This window comes from Aquarana catesbeiana, linkage group LG02 (genome assembly GCF_042186555.1).
Source record: "Aquarana catesbeiana isolate 2022-GZ linkage group LG02, ASM4218655v1, whole genome shotgun sequence".
Lineage (NCBI taxonomy): Eukaryota > Metazoa > Chordata > Amphibia > Anura > Ranidae > Aquarana > Aquarana catesbeiana.
This window is the reverse complement of record NC_133325.1, coordinates 786828982-786851028: the sequence shown is the minus strand read 5'-3', so window position 1 is coordinate 786851028 and position 22047 is coordinate 786828982. Positions and strand designations below refer to the sequence as shown.

Below are 22047 nucleotides of genomic sequence, written 5' to 3'. Positions count from 1 at the left end.
AGTTAGTGGAGATCACTGGAGTAGCAGTGCCTAATACAATTATTTCCAGCTACTAGAGGGATCCCACAGGTATGGTCTATCTCTAGTTATATTGGTCCAAGCTTTACCAACGTAACTATGTAATAATATCCATACCTGGAATTTATCTTTAGGGCAAACTCCCAATTTTTCACTACACATGACTTGCAACACCTACTGCGGGATTAGCATTCACCGGGGATGGGCCAGGAGAGGAGCTACGTGACACGTCACGCATCACCTACAGAGCGCTGATGTTCACACCTCTCCAACATCAACAAGACTGGCAGCCAGCTCCCCGGGCACAGCCTGGCACACCTCCAGCTATATATTAACCTCCTCCCTGCCCGCCAGCTTTGGTGACAAGTCGCCTCCAAGTCCAAACTCTGCACCAACTAAAATAGTCTCCTGACCAAACCTCAATCAGAAAATCTGGTACACCAACCCCAAAAAATCTAGTACAAAGTAAATACCGTACACCAACCCACAAAAACAATGGCACAAAAAAAAAAATCTGGTACACCAACACAACAAATTCTGGTACAAAAAAAAACAAAACAGTACATCAACGCAAATATTTCTGGTAGAAAAAAAAATCCAGTACACCAACTTAAAAAAATTGTGGTACAAAAAAAAAAATCAGGTGCACCAACCCAAAACAAATCTGATACAAAAAAGTCCAGTACACTAACCTAAAAAAAATTGTGATACAAAGAAATCAGGTAAACCAACCACAAAAAATTGTGGTAGAAAAAAGTCCAGTACACCAACCCAAAAAATTGTGATACAAAGAAATCAGGTACACCAACCCCCCAAAAAATTGTGGTATGAAAAAATCAGGTACACCAACCCCAAACAATTGTGATACAAAAAAGCCCAGTACAATAACCTAAAAAAATTGTGATACAAAGAAATCAGGTACACCAACCCAAAAAAAATAGTGGTAGAAAAAAATCCAGTACACCAACCCAAGAAAATTGTGATACAAAAAAATAAATCTGGTGCACTAACACAAATAATTCTGGAAAAATAATCCAGTACACCAACCCAAAAAAATGTGCTACAAAGAAATCAGGTACACCAACCCCCAAGAATTGTGATAGACAAAAATCAGGTACACCAACCCCCAAGAATTGTGATAGACAAAAATCAGGTACACCAACCCCAAAAAAAATTGTAGTACAAAAAAAAATCAGGTGCATTAACACAAATAATTGTGGAAAAAAAATCCAGTACAAAAAAATCAGGTACACAACCCAAAAAAATCTGGTACACCAACACAAATAATTTTGATAAAAAACAATTCTGTACACCAACCCAAAGAATTTTGGTAAAAAAAATATACCAACCCCAAAAATTGTGATGCAAAGAAATCAGGTACACCAACCCCCAAAAAAATTGTGGGAGAAAATAGTCCACTATACTAACCTAAAAAAATGTGGTACAAAGAAATCGGGTACACCAACCCAAAAAAATTGTGGTACAAAAAAAAAAATCAGGTGAATTAACTCGAATAATTCTGGAAAAAAAAATTCAGCACACCAACACAAAAAATCTACTCCACAAAAATCCAGTACAAAAAAATCAGGTACACCAACCCAAAGAATTCTGGTACAAAAAAAACCTGTTACACCACTCCACTCACTCAGATTGCTGTAAAGGTGGATTCTCTATATAGAATGGTAGAACATATCCTTTTCTCCATCCTTCATGACTACAGATCCCATCCTGCATCCCCCAGACCGATCCTCCATACACCACCCTGATCACATCGGCTTGTATATGAAGTATATAAAGACACTCACAGGGCTGATCCACACAGCAGACGACCGACAGTAACCAGTAGCAAACCGCACAGAGTTCTGGGATTCTCTGTAACATGGTGATTCCATATACCGTAGCGCTGTACTGCGATCTCATCCACAGCGAGCTCCACTTCACCCGGCGCCCTCACCTGTAGAGGAAAAAAAGAGGAGATCGATCAGAAACAATGTCCACCGATATTGTGAGAGCCACACACTGCCAGACTTCCATCATACATGTCATCTATATGGATAAAATACAACAGTTATTTTATATATCGCCAACATAATCCATAGGGCTGTACAGGGAACACTAAACCAGTCATATCAGGCTCTGGACCAGAGGAGCTTACACTCTATTATCCTCCCACAGTCACAGATTATTATTATTATACATTTATATAGCTCTGACATATACCGCAGTGCTGTACAGAGAACACTGAGCCAGTCATGTCAGTCTCTGTACCAGAGGAGCTTAAACTCTAATGTCCCCCCCCCCACAGTCACACATTATTATTATTTTTATAAAAATTATTATTATTTTACATTTATAAAGCTCTGACATGTACCGCAGTGCTGTACAGAGAACACTGAGCCAGTCACGTCAGTCTCTGTACCAGAGGAGCTTACACTCTAATGCCCCCCCCCACAGTCACACACTATTATTATTTTTATTAAAATTATTATTATTATACATTTATATAGCTCTGACATGTACCGCAGTGCTGTACAGAGAACACTGAGCCAGTCACGTCAGTCTCTGTACCAGAGGAGCTTACACTCTAATGTCCCCCCCACAGTCACACACTATTATTATACTAAATATTTTCTATTTGCAGTAGAACTACAACTCCCAGCATTATTCACATCCAACATTCTACAGCTGCTGTCAGCTGCAAGCCATTAAAATAAATGCCACAATCTTCCTCGGATCATTTCCCCAAAAAACTTTTAAACGTTCAAAACTGTTTTGTTTTTTTAAATAAAAATAAATCTCAGCCAATCAAAAGCTTCCTCCAACCCTTTTTTTCTGATTCTTAATAAAACTCAAAATTACCTAAAAACGTTCTCACGCAGGAAAAAAAAAAAAAAAATCCTATTTTTTTGTCATATTCTGATATCAAAAATCCTCATCTAAAATAAAAAAAAAAATCTCCTTCTTCAAGTTTGCACTTAAATCCTGCTGGAGAAAGCCTTGGACGTGGCCGGACGCGGGGCCCGGGGACCGAGGAGGCTGAGGGGCCACAAGACCTACTACTTTGGGTGGATAAAAGTCCTCTTTATGCCATGTTCATAATAGAGCCGGGCCCAGCTGTTTAGAGATCTTAATACCCTTCCCACCAGGTTAAAATAACAATTTCCTGTGAGTGGGGGTTTGGATGGCCCCTGACCCCCCAGGCCCCCCTTTCTCCTCCCCCCCCCCCCCCTCCCCCGATCCGGCCTCAGACAGGCCAGTAAATCAGTCTCAGGGGGGGAGTCATTAGCAGAGTGAAATTAACAAGGCCTGCAAAAGTAGAGAAGGCCTCAGAGCTGCCAAGGGGGGCCGAAGGGGGGCCCATCCACACCATCGCATTAGAAATCGCTTTTCCTTAAAGTGCATCATGCCCTGCGATACAATGTGACGCGACACTAAACACGCTTTACGTGCAACTTGCTTGCCTTTTCTTCTTGCAGGCACATGAGAGATGAGAACTTCAAAAGTCCTATTTTTATTTTTTACTATTGTATTATTTATTATTTTAATTACATTTTTTATTTCATTATTATTTAATTATTATAATTATTAATAATAAATATTATAATATTTTATTCTATTTTATTTTTATTTATTATTATTTTTATTATATTATTTTATTATATTCTATTATATACTGTATATTATTATTAAATATTATATTATTTTATTATAATATATTTTATTTGTTATTTTATTATTATTTATATTTTATTCTATTAAATATTATATTATTTTATTTATTATTATGTTATTATTAATTATATTATATTTTATTTGTTGTTATTTTGTTATAATTTATTATTTATAATTTATGATGTTATATATTAAATAATATATTATTTTATTCCATTATATTTTATTCATTATTATTGTATTATTAGTATTTATATTATATTGTATTAAATTATTATATTCAATTTTATTTATTATTATTAAATTAGTATTATTTTATTTTTTATTATATTATATTATTTTATTCTGTTCTATTATATTATATTATATAATATATATTATTATTATTATTATTATTATTATTAATAATCTTATTATTATTAAATATTATTTACAATTCTATTTTATTTGTTATTATTTTATTATTATTTATAGTTTATTATATTATATATTAAATATTATATTATTTTATTCTAATATATTTTATTCATTTTTATTTTATTATTATTTATATTATATTATATTAAATTAAATATTTTTATTAAATATTCTATTATTATAATCTATTCTAAAATTAAATTGTTATTGCGGTTTTAGTGTACAGACCCGGGAACTCAGCACAGGGATGGTGGGAGCCCCTCATAATGGGCACAGCAGGTGTAGAGAGATATCACCACTAGAGTCCCTGAGACTGTTGCGTAATTTTGACAAGTTTCCGCGTGTTGAGCATAGGGCATCTTATTGACCTTGGCCCCTTTCACATTATGCAATTTTGAATTGCGGGCAAAATGCACAAAGTGTGTTCAGTTGCCATTATTCTTAAAGCGGAATTCCACCCAAAAATTGAACTTCTGGTGTCCGGATTCCTCCCTGTCTAATCCAGGTATTTGCTCCCACGTCCGGTGAAAGATCGCCACAGTATCCGCGGCGATCTACGCCATGTCCGGCCTCTTCCTCCGTCCCGTCCCCTGCTGTCTTCTGGGAGACACACAGGTCACAGAAGACAGCAGGGACCACGCAGAGCGCGCAGCGCAACTCTTATTGAAGATGGGAGCCGAGGGACGGGTCGGCTTCGGGTGAGGACATCGCGGGCGCCCTGGACAGGTAAGTGTTCTTATTTTAAAAGTCAGCAGTTGCAGTATTTGTAGCTGCTGACTTTTATTTTTTTATTTTTTCTGGCGGAACTCCGCTTTAATGGCACCCCAAATGCGGTGCGATTCTCCCGTGATTGTTGCGCAACAGAAACCCATGGGAACTCGCAGCAGAACGCGCCTTTAAAAATCGCACTAAGCTTATCGCCCAAAAAGGAGAGGAAGTTTCTGTTGGGCAACAAACACACACAGGGCAGCCCATTGAAGCGAATGGGCTTCCCTACGCCGCTACGAGCGGCACGCAAAATCGCGCAACACAAAAATACGTGAATGGACCTTTAATGAGCTGCCTTATGTGTGTTTTTCGCCCCCCAACAGAAGCTCCTTCTCCTTTTCGGGAGAACATTTTAAAGTGTGTTTCGCCTTGATTGCCGCGCGATTCTGTCGCACAATGGATCACGGTAGAATCGCACTGCGCTTGGGGCACCATTAGGAATGATGGCGCCCGTACGCGCGTTGTACTTTTTGTCAGTCGTTTTGGAAATTGCGGGCAGAACCATGGTGATTCCGCCCACAATTTTAAATTGTTGAAGGCGAATGGAGCCTTAAACATTTGCGCAGTGTATCCGACGCAAGTAAAAGGTAACTTTATCGACCGAAGGGGTTCAGAGTGGGATTGGACGAAGGTAAAGACTACATCCTAGAAAATCCGGGAACAAAAATGGCGTCCTCCGCTGGAAGAGACAAGTCCACTTTAAAGAGCGGCCAAGTTTCCAGGGGCGGATTTTCAGCGCCTCTATTCCTGCGTACCCACCGGAGAGCGTCCTGGCAGCCGTTCCCGCGCTGCAGGCCCAATCCCTCCTTGCTATGGGGCTCTGTTTTATCTCAGGGCGGCTATTTCTGGCACGCAGACCAGCAGCAGTCCTTGTCGGTGGGAGGTTGGACGCTTTCTGGCTGTGTGGAAACTTGGCCGCGGCCTCCCGCGTCTTGTGAGAGTTCCTTTTATTATTTCATTTTTCTTGATTTTTCCTTCTTATACTTGGCAGCTCAGCCTAAACAAGCGATACAGAAACGTTATTGGCTGCGCTGCGCCACCCATAATTCCCCCCCTGTAACCTCTTCATTGCCGAAATCGAAGATGAAGGTTAAACCTGCAGGGGGGGGGGGGGGAATTGATAGCATCTGAATAGGCTATCATTATCGGTATCGTTGTTCAGTGTCGACTTTTGGGACTACATACCAAAGTAACATAGCAAATAAGCCCCATACTTTGCGTTTCGCAAACGGCAGCGTCAGAGCTTGCAACTTCAAAAGCTACAGTAAGAATAAATTTAGACTTGCATCTAAACCGCCTCTCCTCTGAAAAGTGATCCATCATTTGACAGGCTGTGAGGAGGTGGTGTGATGCCTCCTCAATTGCCACGCCAAGGTGCCGCAACCGCGTGCATTGCATGTGGTTGTAGGGTGTTTGCGGTGCTTCTTCATTCGCTTGGTTGGGTCGCCTTAAGGCTTGCTGCCTGTCGAGCATGACATGTCGGGTAATTTTTGTCGCAAGTGCAAAGTTGGGGCATTGCGATCACGGCATGTGAACACCTCCATCATCTGCACGTGTTGCACCGAAAATGCGCGTCTAAAATGCTCCAAAGTAACTCCAGAACCTTTTTGGGTGAGGAGTGTTTGGAATCTTTTTTTTTTTTTTTAGTTTAAGGTTGTTAGGCATTTGTTAGAGATGTCAGTGTGAGCTTCGGTGTGGTCCGAAGTTGGGTTCAGACCGAACCCAGAACGAAGTTGCCACTCCCGCCCTCTGTGCCAAATCAACTGTGTCCAGGGCATTCCCAACCCCACAGCTCCAAGTACACAAAGGGGCAGGGAGGTGTGTGACATCATTGACCTAATATGGCCACATGGGTCTATAATGTTGACCCAATATGGTCACATGGGTCTTTGACGTTGACCTAATATGGCCACATGGATCAATGACATTGACCTAATATGGCCACATGGGTCTATGACGTTAAGCTAATATGGCCACATGGATCTATGATGTTGACATAATATAATCACATGGGTCAATGACGTTGACCTAATATGGCTACATGGGTCTATGACAATTATCTAATATGGCCACATGAGTCAATGATATCGACCTAATATGGCCACATGGGTCTATGACGTTGACCTTATATGGCCACATAGGTCAATGACTTGCCCTAATATGGCCACATGGGTCAATGGCATTGACCTAACATGGCCACATGGTTCTCTGACGTTTATCTAATATGGCCACGTGGGTCTATGACATTTAGTATGAACACATAAGTCTATGACTTTGACCTAATATGGCCACATGGGTCTATGACGTTGACCTAATATGACTATGTGGGTCTTTGACTCTGACCTAATATGGCCACATGGGTCTATAGCGTTTATCTAATATGGCCATATGGGTCAATGATATTGACCTAATATGGCCACATGGGTCTATGATGTTTATCTAATATGGCCACATGGGTCAATGATATTGACCTAATATGGCCACATGGGTCTATGACGTTGACCTAATATAGCCACACGAGTCTATGCGGTTGCCCTAATATGGCCACATGGGTCAATGGCATTGACCTAATATGGTCACATGGTTCTCTGACGTTTATCTAATATGGCCATGTGGGTCTATGACATTTAATATGACCACATAAGTCTATGACTTTGACCTAATATGGCCACATGGGTGTATGACGTTGACCTAATATGGCCGCATAGGTCTATGACGTTGACCTAATATGGCCACATGGGTCTATGACGTTGACCTAATATGGCCACATAGGTGAATGACATCGACCTAATATGGCCAGATTGGTCTATGACGTTGACCTAATATGGCCAGATTGGTCTATGACGTTGACCTAATATAGCCACATGGGTCAACGATGTTGCCCTAATATGGCCATGTGGCATCCCCATGCTTTTGTGTAGGTATAACTGCCGTAGTGGATTGGGTGGCAGTGGGTGATACTGACAGCTTCCTTCTGGGTTCGGTCAAAACCAAGTTTGACCGAACCTTAACTCGTCCTTATTGCCATGATCATGGCATTTCAAAAGTTGTCTTTTTATCATTTTAAGGGCCCATTTAAATTTCTTTAAGTGCATGCATGTGTGAAAAAGCTGCCAACGCACCATAACATGCCAAAAATCTGAAATGCACAACACTGTTGCCATGTATTGCGATGTGCTGCAAATTAAGATGTGTTGCTTTAGTGTAGTGGGGTGCCAGTCAAAATAAGTGGCACTGCAATGCATGAACCATGCTTGCTTTAACGAAGATGGTATCTGGTGATCCTGCCATGAATGTCCTTGTTCAGGCACTTCCTGTTACAGAGTGACAAAGCTCTGTTCCAGTCTCCCAACTGAGCTCCTGTGTTGTCACCATGTCAAATGCTTCACTGATGGTGACTACACATAGCTTTGCTGGAGGAGATCAGCAGCAGTAAAAAAGGAGTATCTTGTGAACAAATATGGCAACTTTTAATACACATTGCACAAAGCAAACTAAAAATGTTTCCATTTAGGGTTTAGTTTTGCTTAAATAACTGCAGCAGCCAATCAAATTCTCCCATCAGTGCTCCACGTTTTCAGAACAAAATGGAGTTTGGTACAAGCATCACAAAGTGGATTTCGGACGCTATAATGAAGGGGTTTTACAAAGTTGTGTTTCTCAGAGTAGTCGAATAAATGACCTCTGGACCCAGCGACTTCTTCCCAGAAGAATTTGGTGGCGTTGCGCAGATCTGCGTTATGTCAGTGGGATTACCTCCAGAGATCTTGGAAATGGGAACACGCAATCCATCGCTTGGCTGTCATGGAGAGGAATGCTACCCCTTGCAGCTGCTCAGCTCCCACAGAGAGGCGCAAATAGGGTGAGTGGGCGAAAAGAGGAGACTGGACAAGCCGGGAGGAAAACCACAGAAAACAAGGAATGGTCTACAGATTTAAAGAGGTTCTCCTCTCATATGTATTTGATTGTCTTAGTCAAGTAAGGATAGACTGTACAAAAGTTGATACTCATCCTATAGAGTGGTCATTCTTAACCAGGGTTCTGTGAAACGCTAGAGTTCTTCCAAAGGCTGCTTGAGTTTTGGCTGATTAACCTCCTATATGATGGTGCTGGCATAATTCCATGAGCAATACCACTTGGCATAGCCAGCTCTAAGACATCAATGATCTTTTTAGCTGGGTGTAAGGGGGGCATTCTCTCCGCCACTGTAAGGGGGGCATCCACCCCACTGCCTACCAATATACTGACCCTCAATGAACTGGTTGTAGCAAGGGTTCCTCAGAACCTAACATTTATTTTAAGGGTTACACTAAATGAAGAAGCTGCTCTAGAGGATGCCTCATGTCATAGCGAAGGCGGACCGCAGAGGCAATGGTGGACAATGTTGAGGATGTGATGGTCATCAAAGACTACTGACTAATGATCAACCACATCATTGACCAACCACCTGGATGCAAAATGTCAAATCAAGCAAACTGCCATGTACCTGGTCCTCAGTTCCCCTCATTAATTGTCCTGGTGTGACGGAGATCTGCTTAGCACCCACCTCCTTACATACACAGTACTAAATACTAATACAGCCTATCGAGAACTCATTACATTCTATGTACATCCACAGTTCCTCCTTGTGGAGCTTGCAATATAACATCCTCACCCTAGGCATACCAACACACACATATAGTGCCTTAAAAAAGTCTTCATACCCCTTGAAATTTTCCACATTTTGTCATGTTACAACCAAAAACGTAAATGTATTTTATTGGGATTTTAGGCTATAGACCAACACAAAGTGGCACATAATTGTGAAGTGGAAGGAAAAGGATAAATGATTTTTTTTTTTTACAAATAAATTTGTGAAAAGTGTGGGGGGGGCATTTGTATTCAGCCCCCCCTGATTCAAAACTTTGTAGAACCCCAGTTTGCTGCAATTACAGCTGCAAGTCTTTTTGGGGATGTCTCTACCAGCTTTGCACATCTAGAGAGTGAAAATTGAGTACTGTCCGTGATACTTTTTTTATTTGCACTAACATACAATTTTTCAGGACAAGCTTTCGGGGTATCTCCCCTTCTTCAAGGTCCAAGCAGTACTCACTGCTTGAACCTTGAAGAAGGGGAGATACCCCGAAAGCTTGTCCTGAAAAATTGTATGTTAGTGCAAATAAAAAAAGTATCACGGACAGTACTCAATTTTCTCTGTCACAATTGCACTAATACGGCTACAATCAAATCACATCTAGAGAGTGAAATCTTTGCCCATTCTTCTTTGCAAAATAGCTCAAGGTCTGTCAGATTGGATGGAGAGCCTCTGTGAACAGCAATTTTCATATCTTGCCACAGATTCTCAATTGGGTTTAGGTCTGGGCTGCCACCACCATGTTTCACAGTGGGGATGGTTTGTTCAGGGTGATGTGCAGTGTTAGTTTGCATTTAGGCCAAAAAGTACAATTTTGGTCTCATCTGACCAGAGCACCTTCTTCCACATGTTTTCTGTGTCCCCCACATGGCTTCTCGCAAACTGCAACCTGGACTTCTTATGGCTTTCTTTCCACAATGTCTTTCTTCTTGTCACCCTTCCATAAAGGACAGATTTGTGGAGAGCACGACTAATAGTTGTCCTGTGGACAGATTCTCCCACCTGAGCTGTGAATCTCTGCAGCTCCTCCAGAGTTACCATGGACCTCTTGGCTGTTTCTCTGATTAATGCTCTCTTTGCCCGGCCTGTCAGTTTAGGTGGACGGCCATGTCTTGGTAGGTTTGCAGTTGTGCCATACTCTTTCCATTTTCAGATGATGGGTTGAACAGTGCACCATTAGATGTTCAAAGCTTGGGATATTTTTTCAGAACCCAACCCTGCCTTAAACTTCTCCACCACTTTATCCCTGACCTGTCTGGTGTGTTCCTTGGCCTTCATGATGCTGTTTGTCCACTAAGGTTCTCTAACAAACCTATGAGAGCTTTACAGAACAGCTGTATTTATACTGAGATTCAATTACACACAGGTGGACTCTATTTACTAATAAGGTAACTTCTGAAGGCAATTGGTTCCACTAGATTTTAGTTAGGGGTATCAGAGTAAAGGGGACTGAATACAAATGCACACCACACTTTTCACATATTTATCTGTAAAAAATTTTGAAAACCATTTATCATTTTTCTTCCACTTCACAATTATTTGCCACTTGGTGTTGCTCTATCACAAAAAATCCCAATAAAATAAATTTAAGTTTTTGGTTGCAACATGAAAAACTGTGGAAATTTTTAAGGGATATGAATACTTTTTCAAGGCACTGTACATGTTTTAGGATCAGTTTGGTCAAACACCAATTAACTGCAATAACATATTTTTGGGCTGTGGCAGAAAAGACGTGCAAACACAGAAAGAACATACAAAGTCCACGTGGAAAATGCCCCCTGTGGATTTCACACTCAGGACCTTGTGCTGCAAGAGTGCTGACCATTATATTACAAATGCAATCTGCTCAGTTATTCATCAGGTTACACTGTACATCTAACTAGTTAGGCCACAGAATCTTCAGTGACCAGTCTGACTTCACCACCACCATTGTCTACTGCAGAGGACAACCCCCAATCTACACTATGGGGAGCTCTGTTGAAGTGGAGAGTGGCTACTACCACCAGCCAGGCCACAGTGCCCTCAATGACTAGCCTGACTTCCCCACCATCATAGTTTACAGCAGAGGACAAGCTTTGGGTCTATACTAAGGGGGAGCTCTTTTGGGGTGGATAGTGACTACTACCAACAGATGGGCCACACAGTTTTCAACAACCAGCCTGACTACACCACCACCATTGTCTACAGCAGAAGATAACTCCAAACCTACATTAAGAGGAGCTCTCTTGAGTGGATAGTGACTACTACCTACAGATGGACCACAGAGTCCTCAATGACCATCTTGACTTCACCAACACCATTGTCTTCAGCAGAAGACAACCCCAAACCTACATTATGGGGAGATTTCGTGAATGGAGAGAGACTACTACCAACAGACAGGCCACAATGCCTTCAATGGCCAGCCTGACTTCCCCACCACCATTGGCTACAGCAGAGGACAGGCTCTGGGTCTATACTAAGGGGGAGCTCTTTTGAGGTGGATAGTGACTACTACCAGCAGACGCGCCACAAAATCCTCAACGACCATCTTGACTTCACCAACACCATTGTCTTCAGCAGAAGACAACCCCAAAACCTACATTAAGGGGAGCTTTCTTGAATGGAGAGTGACTACTACCAACAGACGTGCCACAGAGTCCTCAACGACCATTTTGACTTCACCAGTACCATGGTCTACAGCAGTGTTTTTCAACTCCAGCCCTCAAGGCGCCCCAACAGGTCATGTTTTCAGGATTTCCCTCAGATGAAACAGCTGATGTAATTACTAAGGCAAATCAAATCGAATCAAATCACCTGTGCAAAATAATGGAAAGCCTGAAAACATGACCTGTTGTGACGCCTTGAGGACTGGAGTTGAGAAACCCTGGTCTACAGCAGAAGACAACCCCAAAACTACATTAAGGGAAGCTCTTTTAAGTGAAGAGTGGCTATTACCAACAGATGGGCCACAGAGTTCTCAATGAACAGCCTGACTTCATCACCACTATCATTTTCTACAGCAGAAGACAACTCCAAACCTACATTAAGGGGAGCTCTCTTGAGTGGAGAGTGACTGCTACCAACAAACATGTGTTAGTTGCTCAGTTAGTATGCTCAGTTGCCTGAGCATAATAACTAAATTGTGTATTCAAGTGCCTCTACTACAAGTTGCTGGAGTCATAGCCTGCAGAGAGCTTTGGCTTCCTCACATGACAGTGCTAATTGGCCCAGTGCTGTCACATGGCATTAGCCACATGCTTCTTCATACTCAAAGTAGGTTCTTTGGCAGGGACAGGGAAGTATATACTGCTGGGGATGGACAGGCTTAAAGCAAACCTGTTGATTAGCTCTGAATGGGCCAAGCACAGGTTTGCTTTAACAGGACTTGGAAATAAAAAAAAGAAAAGAAAGTAAGAAGGAAGGAAACGCAGCTGGCGCCAACAGAAAAACAGATTAAAGGCGAGCCAATGGGTACGATGGCATGGGTATAGAGAGAATCCTGCCAGCTCCATCTTGGCACTGAATGAACCAGACATCGGTGTGTAAAAGGATATATTCTCAGTTGCTCCAGTTCCTACCTCAACAATCAACCATTCACCCATTCAGCAAGACCACCAAGGAGCAGGCAGAACCGGTGACCCAGCCCAATCAGGAAGAGAAACTATTTTATGGTCCAAGCCAGTGATCCGGACACCAAAATAAAAAATTCCAAAAAAATAGTAAAAAAAAAAAAAAAGAAAAAACAACTTCCAAGCAAGGACTGTGAAAAACCCAAACTCTGCAGTCTCAACCCATCCCTCACAGAAAGGTGTTTCTCATTCCTGAAACTCCAAGATTATTTTAGCTTTAAACGTTTATATAAAGCTTAATTCTTTTTAACATTTTAGATGGCGAAAAAAATTGTTGTCACCAAAACAGGAATAGAGAGGAAATCTTCCAATGAGGACACCTGTTCCAGTGCTAACTGTCTAAGGGGGATCTCCTTTTATTTCCTGCTATGTCTATAGGACAGGAGGCAAAGGTAATTCTGCCCAATGGCAAAAAAAAAGCCAGATAGGAGCTTTACCCATTCTCTAATCCCCTTGTGTCCAACCTGTGGCCCTTCAGCACTTATTGTGCAGCCTTTCGGGGCCCCTGCAGACAGAATGCTGTGTTTTGCTGCTCACTGAAACCAGTGAAGGAAAAATATTCTTTGGACTCGCTTGTTGATTTTTTTTCTGTGCGGTCTATGCTCTTTCTCTTTTTTGATTTTTTTTCCTCTGATCTTTTATAATGGATCTTGATGGAAGAAATATCAAATGCAGCACAGCAATATTAAAAGCACCATAGACAGTACAAATGTGGAAGCACTGCAACAGTATGTGTAATGGGTTGTATCCTCGGTCTATGACTTTCTTCTGTAGCATGTCCCCAATCTCCAAAAACTCCTATAGCATGTCCGCACTCTCCAAAAACTCCTATAGCATGTCCACGGTCTCTGAACATCGTCTGTAGCATTCCAGTAGACTTTGATCAACTACTGTAGCATGTCTGTGGTCTCTGACCATCTCCTTTAGAATGCCCATGGTCTCTGACCATCTCTTGTAGAATACCAGTCGTCTCTGATCATCTACTGTGGCGTGTCCATAGTCTCTAACCATTGTCAGTAGCATGCCAGTAGACTCTGACCAACTACTGTAGCATGTCTGTGGTCTCTGACCATCTCCTGTAGCATACCAGTCACCTCTGACCATCACCTGTAGTGTCCCTTTAGTCTCTGACCATCTCCAGTAGCATGCCAGTATACTCTGATCAACTACTGTAGCATGCCTGTAGTCTCTGACCATTGTTAATAGCATGCCAGTAGACTCTGACCAAATACTGTAGCATGCCTGTGGTCTCTGACCATCTCCTGTAGCATACCAGTAATTTCTGACCATCTCCTGTAGTGTCCCTGTAGTCTCTGACCATCTCTAGTTGCATGCCAGTAGACTCTGATCAACTACTGTAGCATGCCTGTAGTCTCTGACCATTGTTAATAGCATGCCAGTAGACTCTGACCAATTACTGTAGCATGTCTGTGGTCTCTGACCATCTTCTGTAGTGTCCCTGTAGTCTCTGACCATCTCCAGTAGCACATCAGTAAACTCTGACCAACTACTGTAGCATGCCTGTGGTCTCTGACTCTCTCCTGTAGCATGCCTGTGGTCTCTGTCGATCTCCTGTAGGATGCCTGTGGTCTCTGACCATCTCCTATAGCATGCCAGTCATCTCTGACTATCTACTGTAGCATTCCTGTAGTCTCTGACCATCTCCTATAGCATGTCCATAGTTTATGACCATCACCTGTAGCATCCCTGTAGTCTCTGACCATCTCCTATAGCATGTCCATAGTTTATGACCATCACCTGTAGCATCCTTGTAGTCTCTGACCATCTCCTATAGCATGTCCGTAGTTTATGACCATCACCTGTAGCATCCCTGTAGTCTCTGACCATCTCCTATAGCATGTCCATAGTTTATGACCATCACCTGTAGCATCCTTGTAGTCTCTGACCATGTCCTATAGCATGCCCATAGTTTATGACCATCACCTGTAGCATTCTTGTAGTCTCTGACCATCTCCTATAACATGTCCATAGTTTATGACCATCACCTGTAGCATCCCTGTAGTCTCTGACCATCTCCTATAGCATGTCCATAGTTTATGACCATCACCTGTAGCATCCCTGTAGTCTCTGACCATCTCCTGTAGCAGTTCTGATGATTTTGACAGCTATACAGCTTTCTATAGCATTACATTTATTATGTGCAGCCATTTGATAATGTTGAGGAACCTCACTTGAGGGCTCCTAAAGTTGACCACAACTGCCCTAATCTATTCAAAGCTTAGAACTACTTGAACCTCATTAAGAGCCAAAGGCCAAATGACAAGAAACCTGAGCCGGTGATCCAAATACAAAAAAGAAACCCCCCAAAAAAGACAAAAAAAAAAAACTTCCAAGTAGGAACAAGTCTAAATTTTGTCAGAAGAGCTCCAAGCCGTCACTTACAAAAAAAGGTGTTTGTCGTTTCCTTCTCACGTTTATCATATTAATCTCATTCAAAGCTGAGTAAAGACCAAAAGACAATGAGAAAACTTTTTTTAAAAAGGAGGGAAAAGCTTGTTTTTTAGTCTTTTTTTTTTATATTTTCTCTTCTTTTTCGCCCCGTCCTTTTTAATTTATGTCCCTTTTGCTCACTATCAACTCGACTTGACAAGCTTGCTTAATTGGATAAATTTGGCTCTCACACTCCTCCTGAGATGGCCATGAAAGTGGTGGCATTTGGGTGGGAGAATTAAGGGGGAAAACTGGTTTTAATGGTGGGGTGGTGGTTGGTTTGGGGAGGGGGGGGGTTACGTTTTTCTACATGAATTCCATCTGCTTTTTTTCCCTCACGGCCATTGACGAGGGCTCTTGAATATTCATGAAGGCCTTCTCTCTTCTCTTGGACCTCAGCTCTCCCCCCCCCCCCCCCTTCCTCGTGTCCCTCTCATAGCACCGGGACAATGCCCCATCTAAAGGCCCCCCCTCTACGCATTAGACAAACACAGGCAGTGTCAAGTGTGAGGAGGGGCTTCAACTGCCAGTCATGCTCCAGGCCTACAATGGGGCCTAGAGGCCTTCAATAACACACTGCATGCTTTCCATATGGGGGCTGAGTAACCCATGGAAACCCTAACAGGCAGAACGAGGCTTAATAGAGTCTCTATTCATTGTAATGCAGCGAGCTGGCTCAAGAGACTATTGCCCCTCAGGTCGTTTTTCTTTATACCTATCATCACCCCCCCCCCCTCCCTCCCCTCCACTTCTATTTTTTTTTTTTCCCCTCTCTCTTTCGTTTTATTGAATTGGAACAAAAGGCCGAGGTTGCTTAAGGGTCCCAATCTGGAGAGGATCGAGAGAAAAGATGATGCTTGGGTTTTTTTTTTTTTTTTGGAAGAAGAAGTGAGGGTTGGAAAAATAAGGGGCCAATTTTTTTTTTTTTTTATACCCCTTAAAAAAAAAAAAAAAAAAAAAAAAAAAAAAAGAGAAAGTTAAAAAGCATACAGAGGTGCCAGCTGCCTTGACAAAACCTGGAATGGCCGGGGGACCGTGGGGTTTTTCATGGTACAAAGGCCCGGCGTGGAAAAAGGTTAATGTGTAATAGAAAAAAACAGCTGCTTGAAATGAGAAGGCTCTCTGACCACCCTCCACGAAGCCGTGCTGCTCCAAGCACTCAACAAGCCAAAAAGAAAAAATAGCTCTTGCCAGCCGAAGCAATGGCGACCTCCAACCACCCACCGCCCCCCCCCCCCCCCTTTCCAGAGAAAAGACTCCGGGAAGCTTTAATAGAGTGTCCCTGAGTACTTCATCCATTACAAGTGTCATGAAATCCACATTTCTGCCCCTCCTACGTGTTTTGCCTGATTTGCCCTGAGCCGACCAGTAGAAGGTGCCCATGGAGGAGCCAAGATGGCTTCCCCCTATGCCGATCCTGCCAATGATCCTTCCATAGATAAAGTTCAAGAGATCGAGATATAACAATAAATAGAAGAAAAAAAAGTGGTGTACTTAAAGTATTGGACACCCTGGGCTGCTCCAGATCACAAAATTATGCTCAGTAATAATGAAACAAATCAATTAATAATGATCAGAAGAGAAGCGCAGAGCGTAAAAATTGCACTTTTCTGACTACCGAGTGTTTCCTCAGATCGGTGGTCAGAAAAGTGCCCCTTACGCTGGTTGTCCGTGAAATGCCCAATTACATTGTTGGTCAGTGGGGAAGGGTCCCCTTAGATTGGTGATCATTGGGAAATGAACCCTCTTAGAATGGTCAGTGATAGAAAGGACCCCTTAACACTGGTAGTCAATGGGAAGAATGTTCCTTACATTGGTGATCAGTGAGATGAATGCTCCTTACATTGGTGATCAGTGGGAAGAATGTCCCTTACATTGGTGATCAGTGAGAAGAATGTTCCTTACATTGGTAATCACTGAGAAGAATGTTCCTTACATTGGTGGTCAGTGAGAAGAATGTTCCTTACATTGGTGATCAGTGAGAAGAATGTCCCTTACATTGATGATCAGTGAGAAGAATGTTCCTTACATTGATGATCAGTGAGAAGAATGTTCCTTACATTGGTGATCAGTGAGAAGAATGTTCCTTACATTGATGATCAGTGAGAAGAATGTTCCTTACATTGGTAATCACTGAGAAGAATGTTCCTTACATTGGTGGTCAGTGGGAAGAATGTTCCTTACATTGATGATCAGTGAGAAGAATGTTCCTTACATTGATGATCAGTGAGAAGAATGTTCCTTACATTGGTGGTCAGTGAGAAGAATGTTCCTTACATTGGTGATCAGTGAGAAGAATGTTCCTTACATTGGTGATCAGTGAGAAGAATGTTCCTTACATTGGTGATCAGTGAGAAGAATGTTCCTTACATTGGTAATTAGTGAGAAGAATGTTCCTTACATTGGTGATCAGTGAGAAGAATGTTCCTTACATTGGTAATTAGTGAGAAGAATGTTCCTTACATTGGTGATCAGTGAGAAGAATGTTCCTTACATTGGTGATCAGTGAGAAGAATGTTCCTTACATTGGTGATCAGTGAGAAGAATGTTCCTTACATTGGTGATCAGTGAGAAGAATGTTCCTTACATTGGTGATCAGTGAGAAGAATGTTCCTTATATTGGTGGTCAGTGAGAAGAATGTTCCTTACATTGATGATCAGTGAGAAGAATGTCCCTTACATTGATGATCAGTGAGAAGAATGTCCCTTACATTGATGATCAGTGAGAAGAATGTTCCTTACATTGATGATCAGTGGGATGAACACTCCCTACTGTGGTAGTAATAGGTATCAGTAGTTACTTATCTGGGAGGAAGAAATAGTTACAAGGAACTCCTAGCAACCTGTGGAGGAACCTTGAGGTGCCATTCAGCCCTTGTTGAACAAGGCTGTTCTAAATGTATCTAAATATATCTGACTATTCGGGTGGCATTTTCAGGAGCAGTTCCAGGCAGCAACTGCCCTGCAGCCAGAGTCCACAGACCTCCTCACATGTGCAGTGGGCGGGTCTGCTTTCAGAAATGTGAGCTGTGGAACCTCCTCCCTTTCCTCTCTGCATCACCGACCAAATTAAAAGTCTAAATCTGATTGGTGGATGTGAGGAACTTAGAACTGATACTTTATTACATCAGGTTCTGTGTAGGTAAGACACAGTGAGGAGGGGTCTGAAATGGGCGTGTTGGAGAATCCTCTCCTACATTACAAGCAGGTAAGCAAAGGTGTTCCCAGAGCACCAGACTAACAAAGCAGAGTTGGGTCACCTGGATGAAACACTGAAATTCTAAAGATGCATTTCAGGGTTTCAATTCCCATAAAAGGAAATATGATGCAGTGTAACTATCTGGCCACTGGGTGGCCCTATGTTATTATTGCATTCGGAGATGTCCAAGCTATCAGTATAAGGGGGGACATAGAATTGTGGTTGTGCCGATTCCTATTCAGTGCAGATTTAAAGTTGGACACACACTTTACAATCTGACGTTACAATTTCTGTACGATTTGCTTTATATTAACATCAACAATGTAATGCATGGGATGGACGATCGTAAACAATCCTTAAAGTAAAGACTCTAGTGGAATGGCCTGTCTCTGGATCTACAGCACAAAAGCGGGTAATCTGCAATAAAGTTTGCTAAAACCTTCTGAAATATATATATATAACATCAGTCTGCTGCAGACAGGAGGGAGCATTTTCTCAGTCCCCTCTCCCCCAATAATCAATCTGCAACCTTGTAGATTTGTAAGCAAGCCCAAAGGAAAGCGGCTGCAGCAGGAGGCTGACCTATGTCCGACATTGTGCCACCTTTTATTATTTAAAGGTCATCCTTCAGGTGATGTCATCAGTTTGCTGCAGGCAGGAGGGAACATTTCCTCAGTCTCCCCTCCAACAACGATCAGACTGCAACATTGTAACTTTTGTTCGCAAGCCCAAAGGAGAGAGGCTGCAGCAGGGGGCTAATATGTCATCAGTATGCTGTAGGCAGATTGGGGGAATTTCCTTAGTCTCTCCTCCCCAAAGAGGCTAATATGTCATCAGTATGGTGTAGGCAGATTGGGGGGAATTTCCTTAGTCTCTCCTCCCCAAAGAGGCTAATATGTCATCAGTCTGCTGTAGGCAGATTGGGGGGGGGGGGGGATTTCCTTAGTTTCTCCTCCCCAAAGAGGCTGCAGCAGGGGGCTGACCCGTGCCCAACATCACTGCATCTTTGATCATTTAAAAGTCATCCTTGAGATGTCATCCGTCCGCTGCAGGCAGGAGAGAGCATTTCCTCAGTCTCCCCTCCCCCCAAGAGGCTGCAGCAGGGGGCTGATCTGTGTCTGACACTGCTCCACTTTTGAAGTCATCCTTAGAGATTGTCATCAGTCTTCTGCAGGCAGGATGGAGCATTTCCTTAGTCTCTCCTACTCTCAGTGATTAGACTGCAACATTGTAACTTTTTTAGCAAGTCACAAGGTGAGAGGCTACAGCAGGGGGCTAATATGTCCTCAGTCTGCTGCAGGCAGATTGGGGGGGAATTTCTTTAGTTTCCCCTCCCCAAAGAGGCTGCAGCAGGAGGCTGATCTGTGCCCACCATTGCTCCATCTTTGATCATTTAAAAGTCATCCTTGAGATGTCATCAGTCTGCTGCAGGCAGATTGGGGGGGGGGGGGGTGGATTTCCTTAGTCTAATCTCCTCAAAGAGGCTGCAGCAGGGGGGCGATCTGTGCCTGCCATTGCTGCATCTTTGATCATTTAAAAGTCATCCTTGAGATGTCCTCAGTCTGCTGCAGGCATGAGAGAGCATTTCCTCAGTCTCCCCTCCCCCCAAGAGGCTGCAGCAGGGGGCTGATCTATGTCTGACACTGCTCCATCTTTTATAAAAGTCACCTTTGAGATGATGTCAGCAGTCTGCTGCAGGCAGGAGAAAGCATTTCTTCAGTCTCCTCTCCCCTCAGTGATCAGACTGCAACACTGTAACTTTGTAGCAAGTCACAAGGTGAGAGGCTTACAGCAGGGGGACGATATGTGTCAGACATTTGTGAGCTCAGCCAAGAACTAAACAGGCACCAGGATTTACATGATTGTGTCATGTCTAGAAAAACTAGAAAATCCCAATTTATAAAAAAAAAACCAATAAATTGCATCATAAAAACTCAACTTCAGCCATAACGTATTGTACGTCAGAAGGTAACATTCTGAAGGGGAAGACTTGGCACCTGCAGACAGGAGTGCGGGAAAAGGTTCTCACCTGGAGGAGTGCGGAGTGTACACAGAGCGCGGAGGAGGACACAGGAGAGAAGGGCCGCTGTGTGGATTTAGCTAATCTCCCCTCTATGGGGGAAGAGGCTCTTTATACCGATAAATTGTTGACTTTTTTTTTTCCCCTTTTGTGTGGTTAAGTCAACAGATTACAGAGCGGGATGCCAGGCAGGAGCCGTAATGACAACGGCAAACACCGGCAGCATGCCGACCTTCTCCTCCCGATCTGACCCATTGTGTCTAGTCATCGACGGACGGTGGCCATAGACCGCCCAATAATCACACCAACTTTCCTACGTCTTTTTTTACCTGAACATTGTTTAATGGATAGGAACCAAAAACGGCGACACCACAGATCAGAGGAACCCAACATTTTACCATCATAGACCCCCCTCCCCCCAATGGAGTGCCCAATATGTCCGAGTACAACCTTCATCTGGCCATACAAATCATCATCATCACCAGTCCTTTGACTTTTATTATACAGGATTTATATAGCACCAAAGGCAAGAGGGTAGAGGGCCCTGATCATAGGAGCGTACAATCTAAAAGTGGAGGGGCAATCAGTACAAAAAGGTAATACCTGTGTTGGGACAGGTTGATGGAGCTGGTGGACTCGGGATAGGTTTTCCTGAAAACATGAGTTTTCAGGGACCACTTAAAGGCAGAACAGAGTAGGAGATAGTCAGAGAGATTGGGGTGAGGAGTTGCAGAGAACGAGAGAGGCTCTGGAGAAGTCCTGGAGGTGGACAGAGTAGGAGATAGCCAGACATATTGAGGTAGGGAGTTCTAGAAAGTGAGAGAGGCTCTGGAGAAGTCCTGAAGGTGGACAGAGCAGGAGATAGTGGACAGATTGGGGTAGGGGGTTTTAGAGGATGGGAGAGTCCCTGGAGAAGTCCTGGAGGTGGATAGAGTAGGAGATACCCACAAAGATCAGGGTGGGGAGTTCTAGAGGAATGTGGAGAGGCTCTGGAGAAGTCATTGAGGCCTTGAGGTGGGCAGAGTAGGCTATAGCCAGTGATAATGGGGTAGAGAGTTCCAGAGGATGAAAGAAGCCCTGAAGAAGTTCTGGAGTTGGACATAGTAGGAGATAATTGACAAATTGGGGTGGGGGAGTTCCAGAGGATGCAAGAGGCTCTGGGGAGGTCCTGGAGGTGGACAGAGTAGGATATAGATGGTCAGATTAGATTAGAGAGTTCCAGAAGATGGAAGAGGCTGTGGAGAGGTCCTGGAGGTGGTCA

General features: G+C 42.9%; 1 protein-coding gene across 3 annotated transcripts in view; it reads right to left on the bottom strand.

The window, feature by feature from the left end:
• BOC (BOC cell adhesion associated, oncogene regulated) overlaps nt 1-22047 on the bottom strand; it is a 103270-nt gene that overhangs the window by 54189 nt on the left and 27034 nt on the right. For all 3 annotated transcript variants that reach the window (XM_073617424.1, XM_073617422.1, XM_073617423.1), the window contains exon 2: nt 1824-1972. In XM_073617424.1, the coding sequence (XP_073473525.1) occupies nt 1824-1938 (115 nt within the window). In that variant the 5' untranslated portion in view covers nt 1939-1972. The remainder of the gene's footprint in view (nt 1-1823; nt 1973-22047) is intronic.